Source organism: Podarcis vaucheri (assembly GCF_965113315.1).
Source record: "Podarcis vaucheri genome assembly, chromosome: 5".
In the NCBI taxonomy this organism is placed as follows: domain Eukaryota; kingdom Metazoa; phylum Chordata; class Lepidosauria; order Squamata; family Lacertidae; genus Podarcis; species Podarcis vaucheri.
In genome coordinates, this window is record NC_138763.1 from 46,493,343 (window position 1) to 46,514,207 (window position 20,865).

At 41.7% G+C, this 20,865-nt stretch overlaps 1 protein-coding gene across 1 annotated transcript in view; it reads right to left on the reverse strand.

Annotated features, from left to right (window-relative positions):
* Positions 1-20,865, reverse strand: part of ARL3 (ARF like GTPase 3) — a 30,672-nt gene extending 9,807 nt beyond the window's left edge. Inside the window, exons 1-5 of the mRNA XM_082224864.1 lie at positions 20,725-20,865; positions 12,612-12,755; positions 10,554-10,670; positions 5,500-5,550; positions 4,032-4,217 (exon numbers count right to left, since the gene is read on the reverse strand). Coding sequence (XP_082080990.1) covers positions 4,032-4,217; positions 5,500-5,550; positions 10,554-10,670; positions 12,612-12,755; positions 20,725-20,727 — 501 coding nt within the window. The 5' untranslated portion in view covers positions 20,728-20,865. The remainder of the gene's footprint in view (positions 1-4,031; positions 4,218-5,499; positions 5,551-10,553; positions 10,671-12,611; positions 12,756-20,724) is intronic.

The window sequence follows — 20,865 nt, forward strand, 5'->3', positions numbered from 1 at the left end:
CTTTTTTACAGTAAAACCTCCAAACCAGGATATCTACATCAGTAATCAGCTGGTGATGTGGAAGACTTCTTTTTAGAAAATGACCTGACGCCGTTCAAGCTTTACCACTTTTGTAAGATTATAATACAAAAATATAAACCTATACTGTACATTAAGGTGACGTAATTGCTCCCATTGCCATTTAGTTTGATTTAGTACATGAATGAGAACAATGAAATGAATGTTGAAATGAAAACACATTGGTAGTATAATTAATAAATAATAAAATATATTGTGGCGTCCTTTTCTAAAAAAGAAAAAGGGCAGTCTTTCACAGCAACTCTATTTCCCTCTTATTTCTGTTTAAATAAAACTCCAAAGCCAAATATACTTCAAATTCTATCCTAATTATGAAGGACTTAGATTTAAAAGATATTGGCATTTATTCAGCTGAGTACTGTCAGCTCCAGTTGCTTGTGGCCCTTATTGCTTGGAGGAAAACTACAGTAGCTTCACTCTGAAGACTGGCTCCTGTTCTGGGCTTTCCCATCATGTGCCTGCAAACACATTTTCTATAGAATGGTGTCTGGTATTTTCACAAGTGCTCACAGTGTGTGTGGGCGTCTGTGTGCTAAATGCATGTGTGGATGCGGGGGTGGAGAAGCATAAATGCCACAAGTCTCTTTTGTGGCAATTCACATGTCAGCTTATAAACCTGAGTTGTGTACTGGCAAACAGAAGCGCTGAGCTGACTGATCCCTTATTCTGTAGTATGAGGGATATTTCTAGCCAGCCTGCTCCTGTCTCTCTTTAGCTTGTTAAATGAGAAGAACAAAAGGCCTGGTACGAATCTGGGTATGGTAAAAAATTATCTTCTCTGAACAATGGCAGGAAGCCTGACTGGTGCATTGAAGGAGAGTGAGAGTCAATTATAAACAATGGGGCTGCTCTACATTACTGCTCATGGAAATAAACCGGGGGCACTCTTTACATTCAAAGCCTCTTGATCAGAACCTTTCACTGGTATCAAATAGATACAGGGCAAGCTTGCAGCAGATTCCTTTCTTAATTAACATTTTTATTTAAAGAGACCCATTTCAAATAATAGTTAAATTCTCTAAATGTATATAATTTATTAACCATAATGTAATCTCATTAACCTTGAAATCCCCAGCCTTAACTACTGAGTTCTGCAGACTATAGCTTAATCTACGAAACTAATTAAAATGACCTTCAAACCATTTCTCCTTCGTTTGCTGTCATTATTTATTCTTTTTTTGATACTCTGCCCTGGGGCTGTCACAAACCGTTCCCTATTAACTCATTCTCTGTACCTTTCTGTTCCACAGAAAGTCCTATTTTCTTTTCAAATCCACTGTTGCCAACTTGCACTCTTGTTATTCATGCAACAGCCTCCTGGGTACCTTCCCTCCTCCCAGCTGGCATATTTACTTTCTCTTTATAGCCTTCTAAATAAATATCTGATAACACTTCCATGTTCTGTCACCAGCCTCTAGGGTGGTTCTTTAATGCTGTGAACTAGGACTGAAACACTACATCTCCTTTTTCCTGAAGAGCTGAAGCAACAATTCTTCTATATTTACCTCAGCTTCAACGCACGAATTAACTGTTCTTTAAACTTCCCATTTAGGGCACACTGGCATCTCTTGATTGCCAGGCCACCGGGCAAAGATGTGCCAATGATTACTGGCTAAAGCTGTGTCAGAACATTCCATTCACTGCTAATAGTGGCAATACTTGAAAAGTGTACGGAGGCATCAAGAAAGCCTTTGGACCCATAGTCAGGAAAACTGCACCACTAAAAATCTTATCTGGAGAGATTATCATAGACCGCAGCAAGCAGATGAAGCAATGGGCAGAGCAGTACAAAAACTGTACTGGCAAGAAAACATGGTTGCTAGCACAGCAGTTGACAGCATCCAGACTCTGTCTGTCTTGGAAGAGCTGGATGTCCCTGCTTCCCTTGACAAGCTGAAGAACACCATCAAATCTCAGGCATGTGGTAAAGCCCCAGGACAGGATGGAATTCCAGCAGAAGTGCTGAGTGCTGGCCTCAACTCCTCCTTCGTGATGCACCTCCATACCCTTCTCTTGCAGTGTTGGGAAACAGGATCTGCGCCACAAGACATGCACTGCTCCAGCACTATGACCCTCGACAAGAACAAAGGTGACTGCCATGATTGTAACAACTACTGAGGAATCTTCTTGCTGATTACTGGGAGGAAAGCCTTCGCCCAGATCTCAACAGATTAAAGTCACTCACTACAGGGTCTATCCCAAGTCGCAATGCAGCTTTAGAGCTCAGAAGTTAAGACTCAACATGATTTTTTCATTGCATTAGCTGCTGAGAGCAGAGGTGTCCCTTTTGTGTCACCTTCATAGACCTGTGTTGGGGCTGTGTTCTTGCCCCAACTTCTTCTCCCTGTTGCTCTCATATGCCTTCAGCTCAACTAAAGACGGCGTGTAATCCATTCAAGGAGCAACGGGGGTCTGTTCAACCTGGCAAATCTCCATGCCAAGACAAAAGTGCAGCAGGTCTTTATCCAAGAGATGTTGTTTGCAGATGATGCAGCCTTGACAGAGCACTCTGAGGAAGCTCTACAGAGTCTCATCAGCTGTTTTGCCTAAGCTTGCATGGAGTGCAGTCATATTGTTAGCCTGACAAAGAACAACATCCTGAGTCAGGATGTGTCACCTTCTCCATGCACCTTCTCCAGGTGTCGCCAACACTCCATGCATCAGCATTGGTGAGCGCATGCTTGAGGTGGTAGATGATTTTGTCTACCTGGGGTCCACCATAACAAGCTACTTCTACTGTGAGCAGGTCAAGCTTATTGGCAAGGCAGCTACATCAATGGCTATGGGAGAATGTGATGCTAATGACCAATACCAAGATGTAGGTCTATCAGATTTACGTGTTGAGCCACACTGCTTTATGGAAGTGAGTCATGGGCAACTTACAACTGCCAGGAGCAACAATGTCTCAGTGCCTTCTACATGGACTGCATCAGGAAGATTTTGGGCATTACATGGCAGGACAGCTTGTGCTCTCCCAAGCCCTCATTCCCAACGTGTTCACATTCCTGTCTCAGTGATGTCTACATTGGATTCGTCCTGTCCACAGAATGGAAGATGGCAGGATCCATTAGGTTGGAAACATTAACCATGCTGTATGGGAATCCCTTGCAGATTATTGCTGTGCCTGTGAACAATCAGGTCATGTATTCACAGCAGTGAACAGAGGAGGAAGGAGCACATAAAGAAGAAATGGCACGGTACACCTGTATCAGTACAACAAGATGCCTCCATCTGACCCAACTGCAACAAAACACGTCTCTCCTGTATCGTTCTCTACAGGCACTTTAACCTTCCAATGCTTTCACTTAACATCCGAAGGTGCGCACTGACCCCTCTCGCTCTCCAGGCTTCAGGAAGCTATCAGCAAGCCTGGGGAGCCCAGGGGAGTTCCTGCAGGGCTCCGTAGGCTGCGGATAGCAGCCTGCTGCACGGAGCGCGGGGCGCGCTGAAGCAGAGCACCCTGCGCTTCGGGCAGATATCCACGGCTGGGGGGGAAAATAAATTCCCCCCCCTTTATTTCCCCCCCAAAAAACTAAGTGCGTCCTATGGGCCGGTGCGTCCTATAGGGCGAAAAATACGGTAGATGAAAATGGCCAAGTTAAGACTATTAATTTTGATTTACTCTGAATAAAATTTAGTTGAATACCACCCTACAGTATATGTATATAGATCAGGCAAGCAATGTTGAAACAGCATCATGAGATCCTAATGATGTAATGGAGACTCTAAGTTTAAGGAGGAGGGAGAATCTCATGAGAGAGCCTGAGTCTGTGTTAGAAGTCTTTACCTCCCTCCACACACCAAGCTACACATTTTTTGCTTTGTTTTGTTGAGTTTCCAGTTTTGCAATAAATACATCATACATTATGATCCAGAATGGGGGGGGGGGTGTTGCATTTCTCATTCAGACCAGTGGAAAGGCTATTCTGCCAGAATAAACATTGCCTCCTCACCGACACACCCTCTCCTGTGAGGGCCGAACAAGACTGAATCTGCCAGACTCTGTCACGGATCGTGTGCAAGTTCAGACCCTCTACAATCTCTGCAGCAGGGGCTGCCGTCAGCAAATCTTGTTTGTTCGCAAAGATGAGCACAGGAACGCCACTTAGCTTCTCTTCATCTAAGAGTTCCGCTAGCTCCTGTAAGAATCATAAAGATGCAGCCAGTATTTTTAAAAAGCCTTTGGCAATGGGAGGCTGACTGTTGTATCTAAGTAGTTGTACATGTTTTAGTAACATATAGGGCAAATAGTAAATGCTAATGTTTCAACAAAGCACAGATGTTATAGTAAAACAAGTAACTGGTACATACAATTACTGAGACAAAGATTTAAAAGCAAATCCCTCTGTCTACGGAACAGAGAAAGTTTTAGCTCAGTCCAATATTACCAGTTGTTTTCAAGGCACTGTCAATCCCAACCCTCTACAGATCAGCACTGATGACGCAGCAAAAATACATGCTGGCACAGTTATAACTTGACTTGCTAGTAGAATAGAGCAGCCCTTGAAAACAGGTGGTTTTATCCTACATATGCTTCAAATTCTGCAGGAATGCTAACAGCAAGCTTTGAACTTTGTTCCAGTTTAATCAACTGTAATTCATGCATAGGACATCACTGATAAAATCTCTATCCAGAAACAAGCTCATCTTCATAAAAGGCAGCTGTTCTGGCTACTAAAAGGGATGCAAAGTGCTCATACAGACATCATTTGTTGATAATATCAATGAATGCGTTAGGGAATTGATAGTTAAAGAAAATGGGAAATGGAGCCTGCTAAATCTCATTCTCAATTGGTTTTAAGATGACCTTAGAACTGTAAGGAAACAGTTCTAAAATAGTGGGCAGGTGCCCGGGAAGGTTAAACCCTTCAGTCCTAAACTTGCGGTGAAAGGTACCAGAAGGAACAATACTGGCAGAGGTAGCACAGAATTCATAGACGGGTGGTTAGCAAGTCCTTTACAGATGTTGTTGAAGATTATCAATGCATGATTATTTCTGATGCACTTTGTAGTCCACCACCACTAGCACATTATTATAGAAGCACATCCATGCTGTGTGTTCTGTAATTGAGCACTATGTCCCTGTATGCTATACAAACCTCTGTAGTCTTAATTATGGTAGCCAGATAGCTGCAAATGGATATAGCTGTACCAGTCTTAACTGTCCCCGCAGAACAATCTTATTTCTTTGGGTTTTACTTGAGGAAAACAGAAAAGAGTTTAAAAACGCAGAAGAGTAGCCTAAACGTTCATTAATTCATTTGGCAGAAAACAATAATTTAAACTTAACAAGGCTTAGCTTGCTTTTAAAATGGCAAACTGTACATCAGTCCATTTTCAAATGTCTGACAGTGTTATATGTATTTATATACATTATAGAAAAAGGTGTACAGCGATTTCCTGAAGTTGTGCATTACTTACCTGACCCGTTTCTTCAAATCTCTTTCTATCTGCACTATCAATGACATAAATCTAAAAAAAAGGAAAAAGGGTTATGAATGCAACATTAGCCAAGAAATAATCAATGTGAAAAAACAAGTCTTCCCACTAGCCCATTTCCACTCACGTTGACTTGGCATTACTTCCTTTTTAAGGAACCTGCAGTCAGGAAAACTTTTATTCACCTATATATCATGTCTGAAAATTCCCATTATTCTGATAGTGGATGGTTGTACCTTGGCAAGATTCGGCACAGATATTTATTTTGGCGTGTGTGAATACATACAAACATCCATTTACCAAGTGAAAAGTTACTAAAATGTGTCTATAATTACATAATCAGTGTGTGGAGGGGGGGACTTAATGCACTTCCACACCACAGCAGAAGAGGAAGCAGGGGGAGCTTGAAAAATTGTTCATCACATAGCTCTTTATATCCCATCAGCATCTTCTTACTCCCCATAATGTCTTCTTCCTTTTTGTGGGTTGGATGGAAAATTTTCTTACCCCTGGCTATTGTTAGCCATTTACAACTTACAGCCAGTAAGAAGAGATTCCAGAAAATCAATGCATTCAGCCCAAATTTTAGCTTATATTATCCAACTGAAAATAAGATGGCCACATTTGGATGGTCACATCTTAACAAGCTGAAAGAAGAACAAGCCATGTCGAAACAGGCAGTCATTTACCTTCTCCCTTCATGTGAGTTGCAATTAAAGCAGGAAGTCTGTAATTCAAATAAAAATAAAAATAATAAGAATTGTCCAGTAGCACCTTATAGACCAACGAAATTTGTTCTGGTGTAAGCTTTCGTGTGCTTGTATACTTCTTCAGACGAAAGCTTATACCAGAACACACTTAGGTGGTTTATAAGGTGCTACTGGACAATTTTTTATTTTTTTATTTTTATTTTGACTGTGTCAGACCAGCACGGCTACCTACCTGAATCTTTAATTCAAGGGTAGGCGATGTGGTACCCTCCAGACATTGTGGGGCTACAGCTCCCATCTGTCTCAGTCAGCTAAATGTCAGGAATGATGGAAGCTGCAGTCCAACAACATCGAGAAGACACCATGTTGGCTCCCCTTTTCTAATGAATTGTGTCTTCTTATTTTGTCCAGACTGAGAAATTATGGTTACCATCTTTGTAACAAGCCAGGAATGCAGACCGCATATTGAAGTTGGTTTGAATTCTGAGTTTTTCCAAAGATAGTAACCATAATTTCCAGGTTTGGAAAAAAACAGGAAACTATGGGAAATTGTGTCAAAATGGTAGGAAGGAAAGGGGCCATGACCTTAGGCAAAAGGCTCACTCACATCTCAGCTTTATTAAGCTAAGATATGCTCATCAAAACTGGGTCACTGTAATACTTGGGCATATGGCCTGGCAACCAGCCTCAACAACTTTGATTCTTAGGATAGTTAGTAGTTACAGTACCAGCCATGGGGCAAAATGGTATATTACCCCAAAGAAGACAATGTTTATAGTAATGGGGCACTTTTGTTGTGAGGGTGAAACACTGGTTTAGTCCTCAGACAAGAAGGCTGCACTTACAGAAGCATCCACCAGATCCCTATAGCATCTGGCTGTTCCCCAAGGACCTCTTATCTAAGCGTAACTTGTGAAAAGCATCCCATTCACAACTCGAGACTGCAGACCTTATGGCAATGCCACAGTGAACAGCACTGCACCAACCAAGGTAGATACACGTCAAGTGCCTACTTCCCATAACTAGAAGGCTCGATGCCAAATAGCTGCAGGTGTGTGTCTGAATATGCAATCATTCAAATATACACACCTTTATTTGACTGTGCATAGCTTCCAAATAGCACAGGTGTGGGTAGCTGGAGTATCTCCCATTCAAGAACACCTGCATGTTTATGAATGTGCAATCACTTCATGTGTTAAAAATATTCTTGGAGGGGCCTCTCACTTGTGTAACACTCTTCAGTTTAGAGCAGAGACAGGCATCTTAGTAAGCAAGCTGTCTTGTTTCCAAGGCGCATGGGGCTAGTTTGGGTTCTGTGTTCCAGCATTTCCTTCAAAACATTTTTGTAAATGATAGTTCAGAAAGGGGGAATGCCCCTGCTCATGGATTTAGGTTTGTTTTTTTAAAAAGAAAGAATGCCCATAGGCAATCAAAGTGAATCAGATATAAAGGAAATCTGGGCAAATGATGGCATAAATTATAAAAAGGATTGAAGTGATAAAATTTTTTTTACATTAATTTGCCTACTCTTGTGTTTGCAAACGTCAAGGTTTTCTTGTTGAGATTCCTAGACTGGAGATGATAGGGGATCATTTGATCTTAGTTTAAACATACACTACTTCTTCCTTTCTTGGGCAGTGGGGCTTTATGGGGATTGTTATATGTGTTTTTAGAAACTGAAAAATAAAGAATGTTAAAAAAGCACCTTCCCTCTTTGTCTCTATACAAGAACTGCATAGATATATGTGTTGAATAGTTGATTAACTGTTCGAAATCTTCATGACTTAGCTAAACTTGCCAAGATACAGGATTTACAGACATTCAGTAGCATATGCTACCTCCCCTCAGTAAAAGAGGAGGCAGGGGGACTGGTAAAATGATCTTAATCACTAAGCAGCTAAGTTCCCCTTCCCACAATCCTTTATCCTAGCTATAACAGATACTCTGCTTTTTGAATGGATGTGCCTGCAGTACTGCACTGGGAACATGTTCAGTTAATTGCTGCTATCAAAGAAAGGCGCAGAGTCCTGAAGCCTGCAGTTAACTTCCATAGAACCTCCCCGGTAGTGTCAGTGATACACTTCTTTACCAGACTGGAGTATGTTTTTAAGATCTACTTTGGAAGTTCTCCTCAAGATTCCCTTGCTGGAAGATGTTAAGACAGGTGCCAACAAGAGAGTGCACCTTTTCAGTGATACTGCCCTGCAGGAGCAGCCAATCCAATGCCCCCACTGCCCCACCCTACACTGGGCCAAGCTTCCCACACCTTGCCCCTCCCCTCTCAATAAGCACAAGTGACCTGCTGTGTTGGGAAGCTGAGAGAGCAATGGTGCCCCACCCATGTCGCTCCACCACTTGTTTCTAGTGCCCTGCCTGTTAATCCCCTTCCCCAGGCAGGTTTGTGAGGCACCAACACTGGTGTCCTTGGGGTGTCCAAATCTTTTATTTTCTCCAGGACTTTTAACTGAGCAACCTATATGCATCCTGCTTTTCTTTGATTTATTTCATTTTTGCTGTCACAACTGCCCTTCGGCTTTTTATCTGTACATTTTTATTGTTTCAACTGGACATTTTGTTTTTGCAAGAAGCTTTTGATATTGTTATATAGAAAATAAATATATAAATCAATATATAGGATTTTTCAGGCTCTGCATGTGTAAAAGACTGCTCACACTACAGAGTGCCTTCTGTCCTCTTCTCCCCACTGAAGTAGGCAGCCTCTGATCAACTCTTGATGATTCCCCTCTCCCCACTACTGCCACCCTCCATACTATATAACAGGCCTTTCCACAGGGTGCTTGGCTTACACAAAGTCTGGATACAACCCATAGATACTGGTTCATGGCTGTCTGCAGGAGAAACCCAAGTATTCAGTCTGCCCTTTACAGTTCTGACTTTTGCCCATCACCAGTCCTTTCTGCATCCAATAGTGCACTACTGCCTCACTGATGAAGCCATGATAGCAATATGGCAAGCTGTCGGCCAAGCAGACTTTGCCAAAGAGCAAAATGTCATCAAGGGACTTGTCTTCCTTGATCCTCTGGTTAGCAGGCCTTCTAAATGCTTCTTCAACTGTGCTTCAAAAAGCCAACTGACTGAGCTGGTATAGGACAACACCTCAGGGAAGGGGATATGTGTTCTCAGTTCAAATTTCACCCAATGGAAAGGCTGTGATTGCTACTATCCCAAATTCCAATAGGGCAGGGGGAATACACCAGCAATAAGCCCCAATGTGAGCAGGATTACTGCCAGTAGAACCTTTATGCTGATAGAACACTGCTACTATGTGGAACAAACCTGGGGCAGGGCGGCACAATGTCACTCGTCTGCTTCTGTGGCTGTTTAGACAGGGAACTTACTGCTCCCTTTTCTGCATCTGAATCGCCCTAGTAAGACTGCATTCTCTGGAGTGTTTTGATGAGTTCCTGTGCAGAAGCACTGTACTCATAATAGGTTTTACCTATTATGGAGGGAGCATGGGTTCTTCTCCACTGAGGTATGGAGCTGGCATGGTGTTATAACTGACACTCCTTTTTCTGTGTGTAGCCCTTGAAAAAAAATTGCTTGTTTGTAGAACCTTATCATTAGAGGATCATTAATGAATTTCCAGGTATACTATGCACTATCTGTACACATTGGTGTACTGCTGTTTGTTTCTCCACCTACTGTTATAGCATTGCCTCTGCTGCTGAGAGCAGCATTGCAGCTATGTCACATTGGTGACAGATCTGGCATAGCAGGATAGTTGGACTGCCCAGTTAGGCAGCAGTAATCTCTTAGCATCAGTTCACCACTTGCAACATGGAGATAATACTGATTTATCTTACATGACTGTTGTCATAAATATTACTAAGATAATGAATGTGAAGACTTTTGAACATTCAAAAAGGAAATGGCATCTGGGAGTCATATAAGTGTCCTTCAAAAGATGCCATGGAAGGAAGAGCTCCATAAAATGTTGTTTTAATTGTGCAATGTGGTTGTACTTTGGTGGCACCCTTACTGTGTCTTTTGTAGAGTACTAAAGAAGAAGAAAAGCACTTGAGAATTGCACCTAGTAATTTGGTTCATATTTTTCAGCCTGGAACACAGAGCTACTTCAAAGGGAAGGCAAAACCAAATGGAACTGTCACATAGCACACTGTTGAGAGACCAGTTAAAAATAAATGTTTCTGCAGATTTCATAATTCACGTGCACACACTGGCTCTGCAAGAATGTTCAGACTGGCTGACGGCTGCAAAACAAATGACTTTGATTGCAGTATTTCTTAGCTGTTAAAGTCACTATGATATTTAATGTAGCATTCAGCAGTCGCCAATGCTTACCAGGATATCGGTGTTCTCAAAATAATTCCTCCAGTATGGCCTGATCTTCCTCTGTCCACCAATGTCCCACACATTCAGCTTGAAACCTTGTGCTTGCACGCTTTTGATGTTAAAACCCTGTGACAAGCAGAGATAAAGTATAACTGGTGTTAACGTGATGCCTGGCTTCAGATTCACAGGCACACATCAGTCACAGTTTATATATCACAACTCTGGAAACCCTAACAAAATAAACCCCGTGCTGCTATTCAGATGGATTGGCTGTGGGCAAGGTGAAGGCTATAGCAGCCTTGCATGGATCAGGGTCTGTTTCTGTCAAAGCTATAAAGATGTATTTTGCAGCTCCTAACAAGAAAGGAAGGTGCAGTGGGAGATGAGAGAACAATGCAGATAAGAAGTAATCACATAGCCTTGCAAGGAGAAAGCCTCAGCTACTGAAAGCTGAGGCCAATGTGCAGGCTAACGAGAAGCAGAAGTCTGTATGTGAGTTGATATGAGAAAACTAGAAGCAACAGCTGCACTTCTGAAGGGCCCATTTCATCAATTAAAGCTCCAACTGAAAGGGGAGTGCAACCGGAAAAACAGGATGTGGTGCAGGCTGGCAATGAGCTGCCACACAATACAGGGGATTGGCTTTAAGCTTGGAATCTGAGGGTGGGCTTTTTCTCTAAGGCGTGGGAGCATCTCATAGGCAATGTGCTCCATCTTGAGGACTGGGGGAAGGAGATCCAACCTTCTACAATCTCTAGCACCATCCACTGGCCAACATTGGGATGGTGTCAGTTGAGCAACTAATGAAAGATACTTTAGTCCTTAAAAAAAGCTCTGGAGAGTTGGTGCATGTAGAGAGGACAGAGGGACACTGTGTGTGTTGCAGTTTTGAAGTATACATGTGAAATATCTGCACCATGTATGTGCTGAACTGCAACACTGAAGGACGTAACAACATGCAGCTTGGTTTAATCTTCTGATTCTCTAGTGTGTGTTCATAGTATGAGAAGTTTTAAAGCAAGAAATGCATACACTCTACAACTGTTACCATTCCATTGGGCACATGCACACTCCTTCAATCTACACATCACTATATTAACATGCATAGGGAAGCTCACTTGGAAAGCACATGCTCTGTATGCTAAAGGTCCCAGGTTGAATCCCTGCGATCTCTAGGCAAGGCTGGGAAAGGGTCCTGCCTGAAACCCCTAGAGAGCCGTTGCCAGTAAGTCTGGACTACAATGTGCGAGATGGAGAAATGGCCCGACACAGAATACGTGGGGCTACCTTTGAAGGTGACCCAGAATGCAGCAGCTGAGACCATATAACACCGGTCCTGAAAGACCTACACTGGCTCCCAGTATGTTTTCGAGCTTCAAAGTGTTGGTGCTGACCTTTAAAGCCCTAAATGGCCTCGGCCCAGAATACCTGAAGGAGCATCTCTACCCCCATCGTTCAGCCCGGACACTGAGGTCCAGCTCCGAGGGCCTTTTGGCGGTTCCGTCCCTGTGAGAAGTGAGGTTACAGGGAACCAGGCAGAGGGCCTTGTCGGTGGTGGCACCTTCCCTGCGGAACACCCTCCCATCAGATGTCAAGGAAATAAACAACTATTTGACTTTTAGAAGACACCTGAAGGCAACTCTGTTTAGGGAAGTTTTAAATGTTTGATGTTTTATCGCTTTTTAAAAATTATTATTAATATTCTGTTGGGAGCCGCCCACAGTGGTTGGGGAAACCCAGCCAGATGGGCAGGGTAAAAATAATAAATTATTATTATTATTATTAGTAGTAGTAGTATAAGGCAGCCTTCTACAGCCTTAGGAAGTGGCTGCATGAGGTAAAAGCTATTTGAGTCCCAGAACTGTGAGTCTACTACTATTGGAATAAAGGAAAATGAAGGAAAAAAAGTACATAGGTGTTGTGGCATCTGTAGCAGCTTTATTTTTTTTATTTAAAAAATTATTATTTTACTTTTGGTTGCAAGACAGATTCTGTTTGTAGCCACCCTTCCCTCTCCATCCTCCAAATTTCAAGATTTAGCAAAGCACCGAAAGCCTCGTTCCTTACCTGTGTGGGAGTAATGTGGGTGATGTCTTCAGATGCTAGTTGTTTCAAAAGTGTGGTCTTGCCTGCATTATCCAATCCCAGGAGGAGGATTCTTACCTCCTGGTCTGGTGCACTCTTCAATTTGCGCAGAATTGACAGCAAACCCTGTTAGTGAGAAAGGGCAGGAGATGTTACTTGCTAGATGTTATTTTTATCATCGTTGCCAAAAATCAATGGGAAACAAAAAGAAAGGAGATCCTCGATAGCCTTATAACATATGAACAAAATGTACAAGTTGCTGCCTGTAGGTTGATGATCTGTGATACATGAGACAAAAAGAAAGGAGATTTGAAAGAGGGATTTTCCACTTAATGAGTGAGATTAAAAGGAAGCAGGGGAGTAAACACAGAACTATTTGGTAATTAACATAGCACTAAAATAATTCTTTTTAAAAAGAACATCAAGAAAGAAATGCAAAAGAAAATATATAAGTTTTAATAATTTCCTAAAGTAGGATAACGAGGAGGTCAAGTGACTAGAGAAAGGAAAAGAGTTCCTTACATTTGGGAGAGTGGAAACATCAAAATAAGAAAGAGCACAGGGAGATGAAAGTTTAATAATTTTTTTTTTTTATGAATGAAGGGGCTGCAGAGGAGACTAGAGTAAAGGGAGAAAGCAAGAAAGGCAGATTACAAGTGTCAAGGCCATGAGTGGCTATTAGCACTGAAAGGTAGCAAAAAACAAAAAAAAAGAGGAAAAGGAAAAGGAAAATAAAGAGATGATAGCATGATCAGAACAATGAAAGAAGAATACAAGCAGCAGAAGGGAGAATAAGATAAAGATGTTGAAAAATAAGAAAGAAAAATAATCAAAGTGGGTGGATCTATGCAATAATTTTGCAACAGAAGTAACGTATAAATAAAAATATAGGTCAGAATTGATAACACACCAGCACTATGAAAAGAAGCAGCAGCAAAATATATCTTTTTAAATAAACTACAATAAAATTATGTTGTAGAATCCAAAATAAGAGTGCAGCTAGATAGTATGTAACAAGTAAGAAGTAGAAAATATTTCCAGAAGGGTATCAGTGTTAGTTTGTTGCAACAACTATCATGTGGCACACCTTCAAGACTAACAAGTTAGTGATGGCATAAACTCTCATAGACCAGAGTTCATCTCATCAGGTATCTAAGAACAAAAGATAGCACTGAGGCAGAAAAATAAATGTGAATGCTATGAGCATAAATAGGGCGATTCAAACCAAATAGGTGAATTAAATGTCCAAGTGGGAGGCTGCACAAGGGAAAAGGTAACAAGTCCTAAAACCATGTTGCATGGGACAAAAGACAATGGAAATAGAAATATATATGTCTGTAACATGATTAAAGCACAAATGAAGAAAAATTAAGAGAATAGAGAAAATAGGCTTAAGCTGAGAGACAAGAGATTGTCAAGCAAAACATGACAACAACCCATGCAGGATAGAATGAGAATCTGAAATGATGATTTTACTAGAATCAGGGTGGATTTTAAGAGATACTGTGTATTATACAGAAAGAAATCTTAACTAGAACAGTAATACAAGCTGAGAAAGAAGAATGCCCAAGCTCTTAACTTCATTTTCCATGCATGGACCTAACCCTTATTTTGGTGTGTCCATGAACCTATAGCAACAAATGCTCCTATAGCACCTGCTCAGAGGGGGGTCCTAAGATTTATCACCTCCTTCTCATTATTCCCATTTGAAGGCCATTTTGTCCCCTCATGCAGCTCCCACTAGTGTTAAGAACTGCCATTAATATTAGATTGTATCAGCAGATCTGAAAAAGCACAGCACTAAATCATTCATACCAGGGTGTTAGGTCTCCAGATTCAGGGCGGTAAAGAATTTCAGTCAAGCTGCTGAATTAGTTTTATTACTTTTGCCACTAGCCAATCCTCAGTTATACAAAATCCCATAATCCAAATCCTCCCTCTCCATTCCGACTAGCCATGCCATGAATTCTTACCTACTAATGATTCAGATTATCCACAGCCCCTTGTATTTATTCTCTGAACCATTCCAGGCAAATGATACATTCACATGTCAGCGTTTTCATGATGTATCTATTGCAAACCTCTCAATTGCCTGCATTGTGTAGCTAAGAAAGTTCAGCAGATTTCAAGTGATAGATCCTTGAGCTGAGAGTAGCTTTCAGGGTTTGGGAACAGAAGATCCCTGTGAGTTTATTTGCATTGCAAAAATGCTAGAAGTACGGTAATTGTGCGCATTGGTGGTGCCAGCACTCAAACACCTGTACTACTTTAAAAGAAATGTCAGCTGGAAGGGCATGTTGGGCACTGATGTGTAAATGTATCTGTGCTGCTTTCTTACATCTATATAAGATGCAGATCAGCGAGATTGGCCACTGGGTGACAAAAATATTATTAAAGCCAAAGATCTGCTTTCTAGTTCTAGCTTTGCTAGCAACCTGTCACAGGTCACCTGTGACAGCTGCTGTTATTGCTTTTATTTTCCCTGTGCTTGTTTCTCCTCCAGTTTCATATGACTGACTGCAACATTCTTAAAGCCAACAGCATATCTTAGTAAATTATAAGAAGTGCTCTTGGTCACATCACAGCCAACTATCAACTCTAAACTCTGGTCTTTGTTCTTTGTTTTAGGTACATAATAGATTTTTCTAATAAATAATAGAGCTTCGTCTCATTGCTAACCCCCTCCATAGCATTTAGAAAAAGTTATTCTGTGGCTCACTTAAAAACCCTAGCATATGTTCCTTCGGTCTAGGTGGAAAGCAGTATACACGTGTAAGCGAGGGTACACAATAACAACTCAATTATTTTAATTTATCAGTTGTGGAAAGATGTTCTTTTCTATCAAGGATGCATGTATTAATAAGAAGTTCCATGGGGTCATTGTTGGTTTTAATTTTAAATAATTAAATGTTTTGAGTGTGGGCAAAAACCAAACATATCTTACATTCCAAACATACAATAACTGAACATTTGGCATTTTGTCAGGAAAAACTATGCTGAAGCAAAATGAATTTTTTAGGCTGAAAACACACCACTGGTGTAAGTTATTTTGTTCTGAGCACACACTTGATAAGCAACAGTTATTTCACAAAGGCCATAAAGGGAACCACTAACAAATACTCATTAATCTTGGACATGATCCAGCCATACATTTTTTATATTGAGACACTGAGATCTGGCATAGACAGAGGTGTTGCATTTATACAGGCCATCCAACCATGGAATTCCCTTCCTCTCCAGATAATATTTGCAGCAACCATTATGAGTTTTTACCAGTAATTAAGAACTCATATTTTTTGCCCAGAACTTTGGTTGATTTCCCCCCTCCTCCACATTTGTATTTTTATTTGTACTAGGTGCTCTTTATTTTAACTGTGCAGCATGATTTAAATTTGTACATAATGATTTAATTGTTGTTGGAAATCACTCTGGTAGGCATATTGCCTGAAAATTAGTCTATAAACATAATTAACAACAACAATTTGAAGACATGCACTTATAAACATGCATTTAGTTATCCTGTTGAAATCAGTAGAACTTGAAAATATTTATTTCTGTATCATTTTTAAAGCTGCAAAATACCTCATAGTAAATATTTATTTCAAAACAACCCTATTATGACTAATACACAAACTAGGGTAGAGAGCAATTAAGCTGCCCAAGATCAGCAAACAAGTTAAATAAGGCCTTGAACTCAGGTTGTCATGATCTAAGTATGTCATGAGCCAAGTCTATCCACTACTAGAGCACTCTGTACCTTGAGCTCCACAAAATACTCTCCATATCCAAATATAAAGCATAAAGAGGGAGTACCAGATTGTCGGTTTATTTGAACAGTTACACATGCTAGTACAATGTTAAAGCATAGCATTAAATAGCTATAGTTCTCCTTCTTTAAAACTTGCTATTCTTTTAACTCTACACCAGGGGTAGGCAACCTAAGGCCAAGGGGCTGGATGCGGCCCAATCACCTTCTAAATCTGGCCCGCGGACAGTTTGGGAATCAGAGTGTTTTTACATGAGTAGAATGTGTGCTTTTATTTAAAATGCATCTCTGGGTTATTTGTGGGGGATAGGAATTCGTTCATTCCCCCCCAAAAAAATACAGTCCGGCCCCCCACATGGTCTGAGGGAAGGTGGACCGGCCCACGGCTGAAAAAGGTTACTGACCCCCTGCTCTACACTGTATCAGTTTTCTGGTTGTAATACGTGTCACATAGCTGTTGACATCAATAATGTATTTATAAGACAAATGCAGAAGATTTCAAATATGTACTTAGGGGAAAACATCATGGAAAAATATACACATTTTAAAAATGCCTGTTATTTTCTACCGAAGTGACCCATATAAGAAATACCATAGAGAGAATTGCCACACATGCTATTGGCTAGTAGTAGGGAGGCTTGCCAATCACTAAAGAACAGAGAGCGGAATCCCATTAGAGGAGAGAAGTAAATACCTGCTGTTTATCTGGATTAGCCATAAAGCTTTGATAATGAATTTAGAGTGCAAGTACAAAGAAATCTGCCTTTGGTAACCAGCAAATGTTTACTTAGTTGATGTGGTATTTCTCTAAAGATCAAGACAAGTACAGCTGTCCTGTAAGACAGTCACTAAGGTTGCTTCCCCAATAGTAGATTTCATTGAATTCTCTCTTCTCTTCTCTATCAGCCTTAGCAGCAATTGTGGTAAGGCAAGGTAGAAGTGTGTGGCACAGTAACTATATGGCTGAGTCCTGTCTTGGAATGTGGGATTAGGAAGGGAGGAAATCTACACGACATCAATCTAACACACAGCTAAGACTGAACTGTAATGTGTGCAAGCCTTTCAGTCTACCCCACCCTAAAATGCTATTTGTCTTTGCACCAACAGCAGAGGGGCAATAGTGTGGCCTTTTAAAAGGGAGCTGGCAGGGGACTTCTTGGGGAAAATACCCCTTCCTGCCAGCAGAGGAGATCCCCAAAATCCTATGCTCCCTGGTATGTCCTCCTGGAAACTATAGAACTATATCCTTCGATGACTTTAAAAGATTAGACAAATTTATGGAAGATAGGTCTATAGTCATTAATATTTAATGGTCCATTGTGTAATTAGGTTACAAAGTTCTGGGTGGAAGAGTGTGTGGAGTGAATTTGTCATGGCCTTAATAAACTAGCTGATGCCATGAAATGTATTTTATTATCTTACTCCTGCATTTCAGGGCTGAGCTGCATACAGTATTAGTACTAGTTGCATTAGTAGCATAACTTTATATGAACAAGCTGTGAGGGCTAACAATTATCGCACAGCTACAGTATTTTTCAAAATACTGATGAAGTGCAGAAGTTTCCCCATATTTCTGAAAAATACTACAGAAATTATGAATAATGATTTTGAATATTCATCCTCAGGCAAATCTATGGTACAACTTCAAATTATCATCATCACTACTACCCACCCCTCCACCCATAGGTCCCAGGGTAGGCTACAACAATTTAAATAGTTTGTATTTCTTAACAGCAAATTTTTAATCACAAAACCAGTGTGGAATCTAAAAATATACAATCCAAGAGTGTGGGATAATCAGAATCATATAAGCAACATGCTTAAGTCTAATTAATGCATGAAGGGGTTGATACCATAGAGTAAGCTACCCTGTCAGGCTTAGCTATGTCATTTCCCTTCACCTTGGGGGGAAAGTGGTAAACAAACACCCACCCACCCCACTTAGTGTACCCAAGAAGCTCAGCATGTGAAGGTTTGAGTTGGTTACTCCAGCAAAATTGCATGGCTCTCACCAGCCACTCTTCAGTTCCTATACCAATACAGTATCTCAGGTTAAGAACTTAATTTGTTCCGGAGGTCTGTTCTTAACCTGAAACTGTTCTTAACCTGAGGTACCACTTTAGCTAATGGGGCCTCCCGCTGCTGCCACCAAGCAATTTCTGTTCTCATCCTGAAGCAAAGTTCTTAACCCGAGGTACTATTTCTGGGTTAGCAAAGTCTGTAACCTGAAGCGTCTGTAACCCAAGGTACCACTGCAATCTCTAGGCACTTTTATCACTTTGTAACTAAGCTAAGTTTTACTGCCTGTGCAACTTTTTCTGAATGCACATGAATCTGACCTTTGGAGAGTTTGTAGATAAACTATTTTTAATTTTCCAAGTGTGTGGTATTCTTCTTTGCTGGGGGAAGTGGGAAACTTTGTAACTCACTTAGAAGGGGATATTTTAAAGGTCTAACCGCCTATATTTCCACACCTTATAGGGAAGGAGGCGGTGTTGGAACACTTTGTACACCTCTAAGTCACCTCAAAAAGAATATTGTAATGCTGGAAAAGGTTCAGAAAAAGACAACAACAACAACAACAACAACAAAAATCTAGGGGCTGGAGTAAAACCCCTTTCATCTTACAATGTTTAGGACTTTTTTCATTTACAAAAAAAGTGAGTAAGGGGGATATGATACAGGTTTATAAGATTGTGCATAGATTGTGCAAAAGCTGGTAAGCAGTGGTTCCTGAACTCCCTCATAATTCTAGAATCAAAGGTCAGCAAGTGAAGATGTGTGGTAGGAAACTAAGAAAAGACAAAAGGAAGTACTTCTTCACACAATAGTTAAAACTTTGGAATTTGCTGCCAAGCTGGTTGGCTTTAAAAATGAATGAATATAAATTCATGGCAAGTAAAGTTACTTGCCACGGGGACGCGGGTGGCGCTGTGGGCTAAAGCCTCAACGCCTAGGGCTTGCCGATCGAAAGGTCGGCGGTTCGAATCCCCGCGGCGGGGTGCGCTCCCGCTGTTCGGTCCCAGCGCCTGCCCACCTAGCAGTTCGAAAGCACCCCCGGGTGCAAGTAGATAAATAGGTACCGCTTACCAGCGGGAAGGTAAACGGCGTTCCGTGTGCGGCTCTGGCTCGCCAGAGCAGCGATGTCACGCTGGCCACGTGACCCGGAAGTGTCCCCGGACAGCGCTGGCCCCCGGCCAATAAATGTGAGATGGGCGCACAAACCCCACAGTCTGTCAAGACTGGCCCGTTCGGGCAGGGGTACCTTTACCTTTACCTTTACCTAAAGTTACCATTGCTTGTTATTCACAATGGCAATTTACTACCTGAAAAATCAGAGGCAAGGTGCTTTTAGATACTAGCTGTAGGGGAAAGATAATAGGAAAGTGCTATATTATTAATGTTTCACTTTTAGGCTCCCCATGGGCATTTGGTTGGCCACTGTGGGAACAGAATGCTGAACTAGAAGAGTTTTTGCTCTGATCCAGTTTGACTCTTCTTATCTTATCAGATAATGCTTGCTGCAGATCAAGTAAGCTAGTAAGGAGATGAACACATAGAAGATCTGTAACACCAGAATTAAAAAACAAACTGCAATGTGTTCTTGCGTATATTTAAAGCCCTGTAACAAGGTGCATTTGACTTCTATTTCACATCTTTCTTTGACCATCTGTGGGGGAAACCCCGGGATTCCTCATGACCCAATTCCACTTCGAAAATGAGTTAGTTCAACAACCCAACCCACTCTCTTCTCCCCCTAAGGTCCCCCACTGAGAATCCCGCAAATCCCATCTCAACCTGTCCTGCTTACAGCTGCCACGTGTCATTATAAAACAACAACGAAGATAGCGCCCCTCTAACAGCAACCTTTCAGTCTCGCAGAAGATTGTACTGTATCTCATAGAATACGGGGGGTGTTGCAATTCTTTACATGCTATTCTCGCAGCTTCCCAGAACACATCCAATAACTCGCAGTTTTGAAATAATAAAACAGATGAAGGGGTCCTTATTTCTGATTTTAAATAAATAAATTAAAAATAGAAATGTGGCGATCTCGGCCTCTCCGCCCCCCTCGTCACCTGAGCGGTTCCTTCAGCTCCAGGTACACGACTCCCGCCCCTCCCCTCCCTTCAGCCAGGCCCATTCATCGTCTCCTCATCCATCCCTTTAGAGCAGCATCCCCCTCCCTCAACACGGAGCGCTCCGCCGCCACAGTACGGATCCTGCCCCGCACCCAGCACAGGGCGGAGGGCCGGTTCTCCGCTCCCGCTTCCCACAACGCCCTCCCGGCCCCCCTCGGCCTTCTCCCCCTCCTAATCTCTCACTCACCATCCTCTACGCGGCTCCCGGTTACCATGGGCAACTGCGTCATGCGCGCGCGCGCACTGCATTCCTCCCACGTAGAACGTCCGTCCCGAGTTCGACGCACAAGCTCCGCCCACTACCCTGTTCTCTCCCCTCCCTAACCCT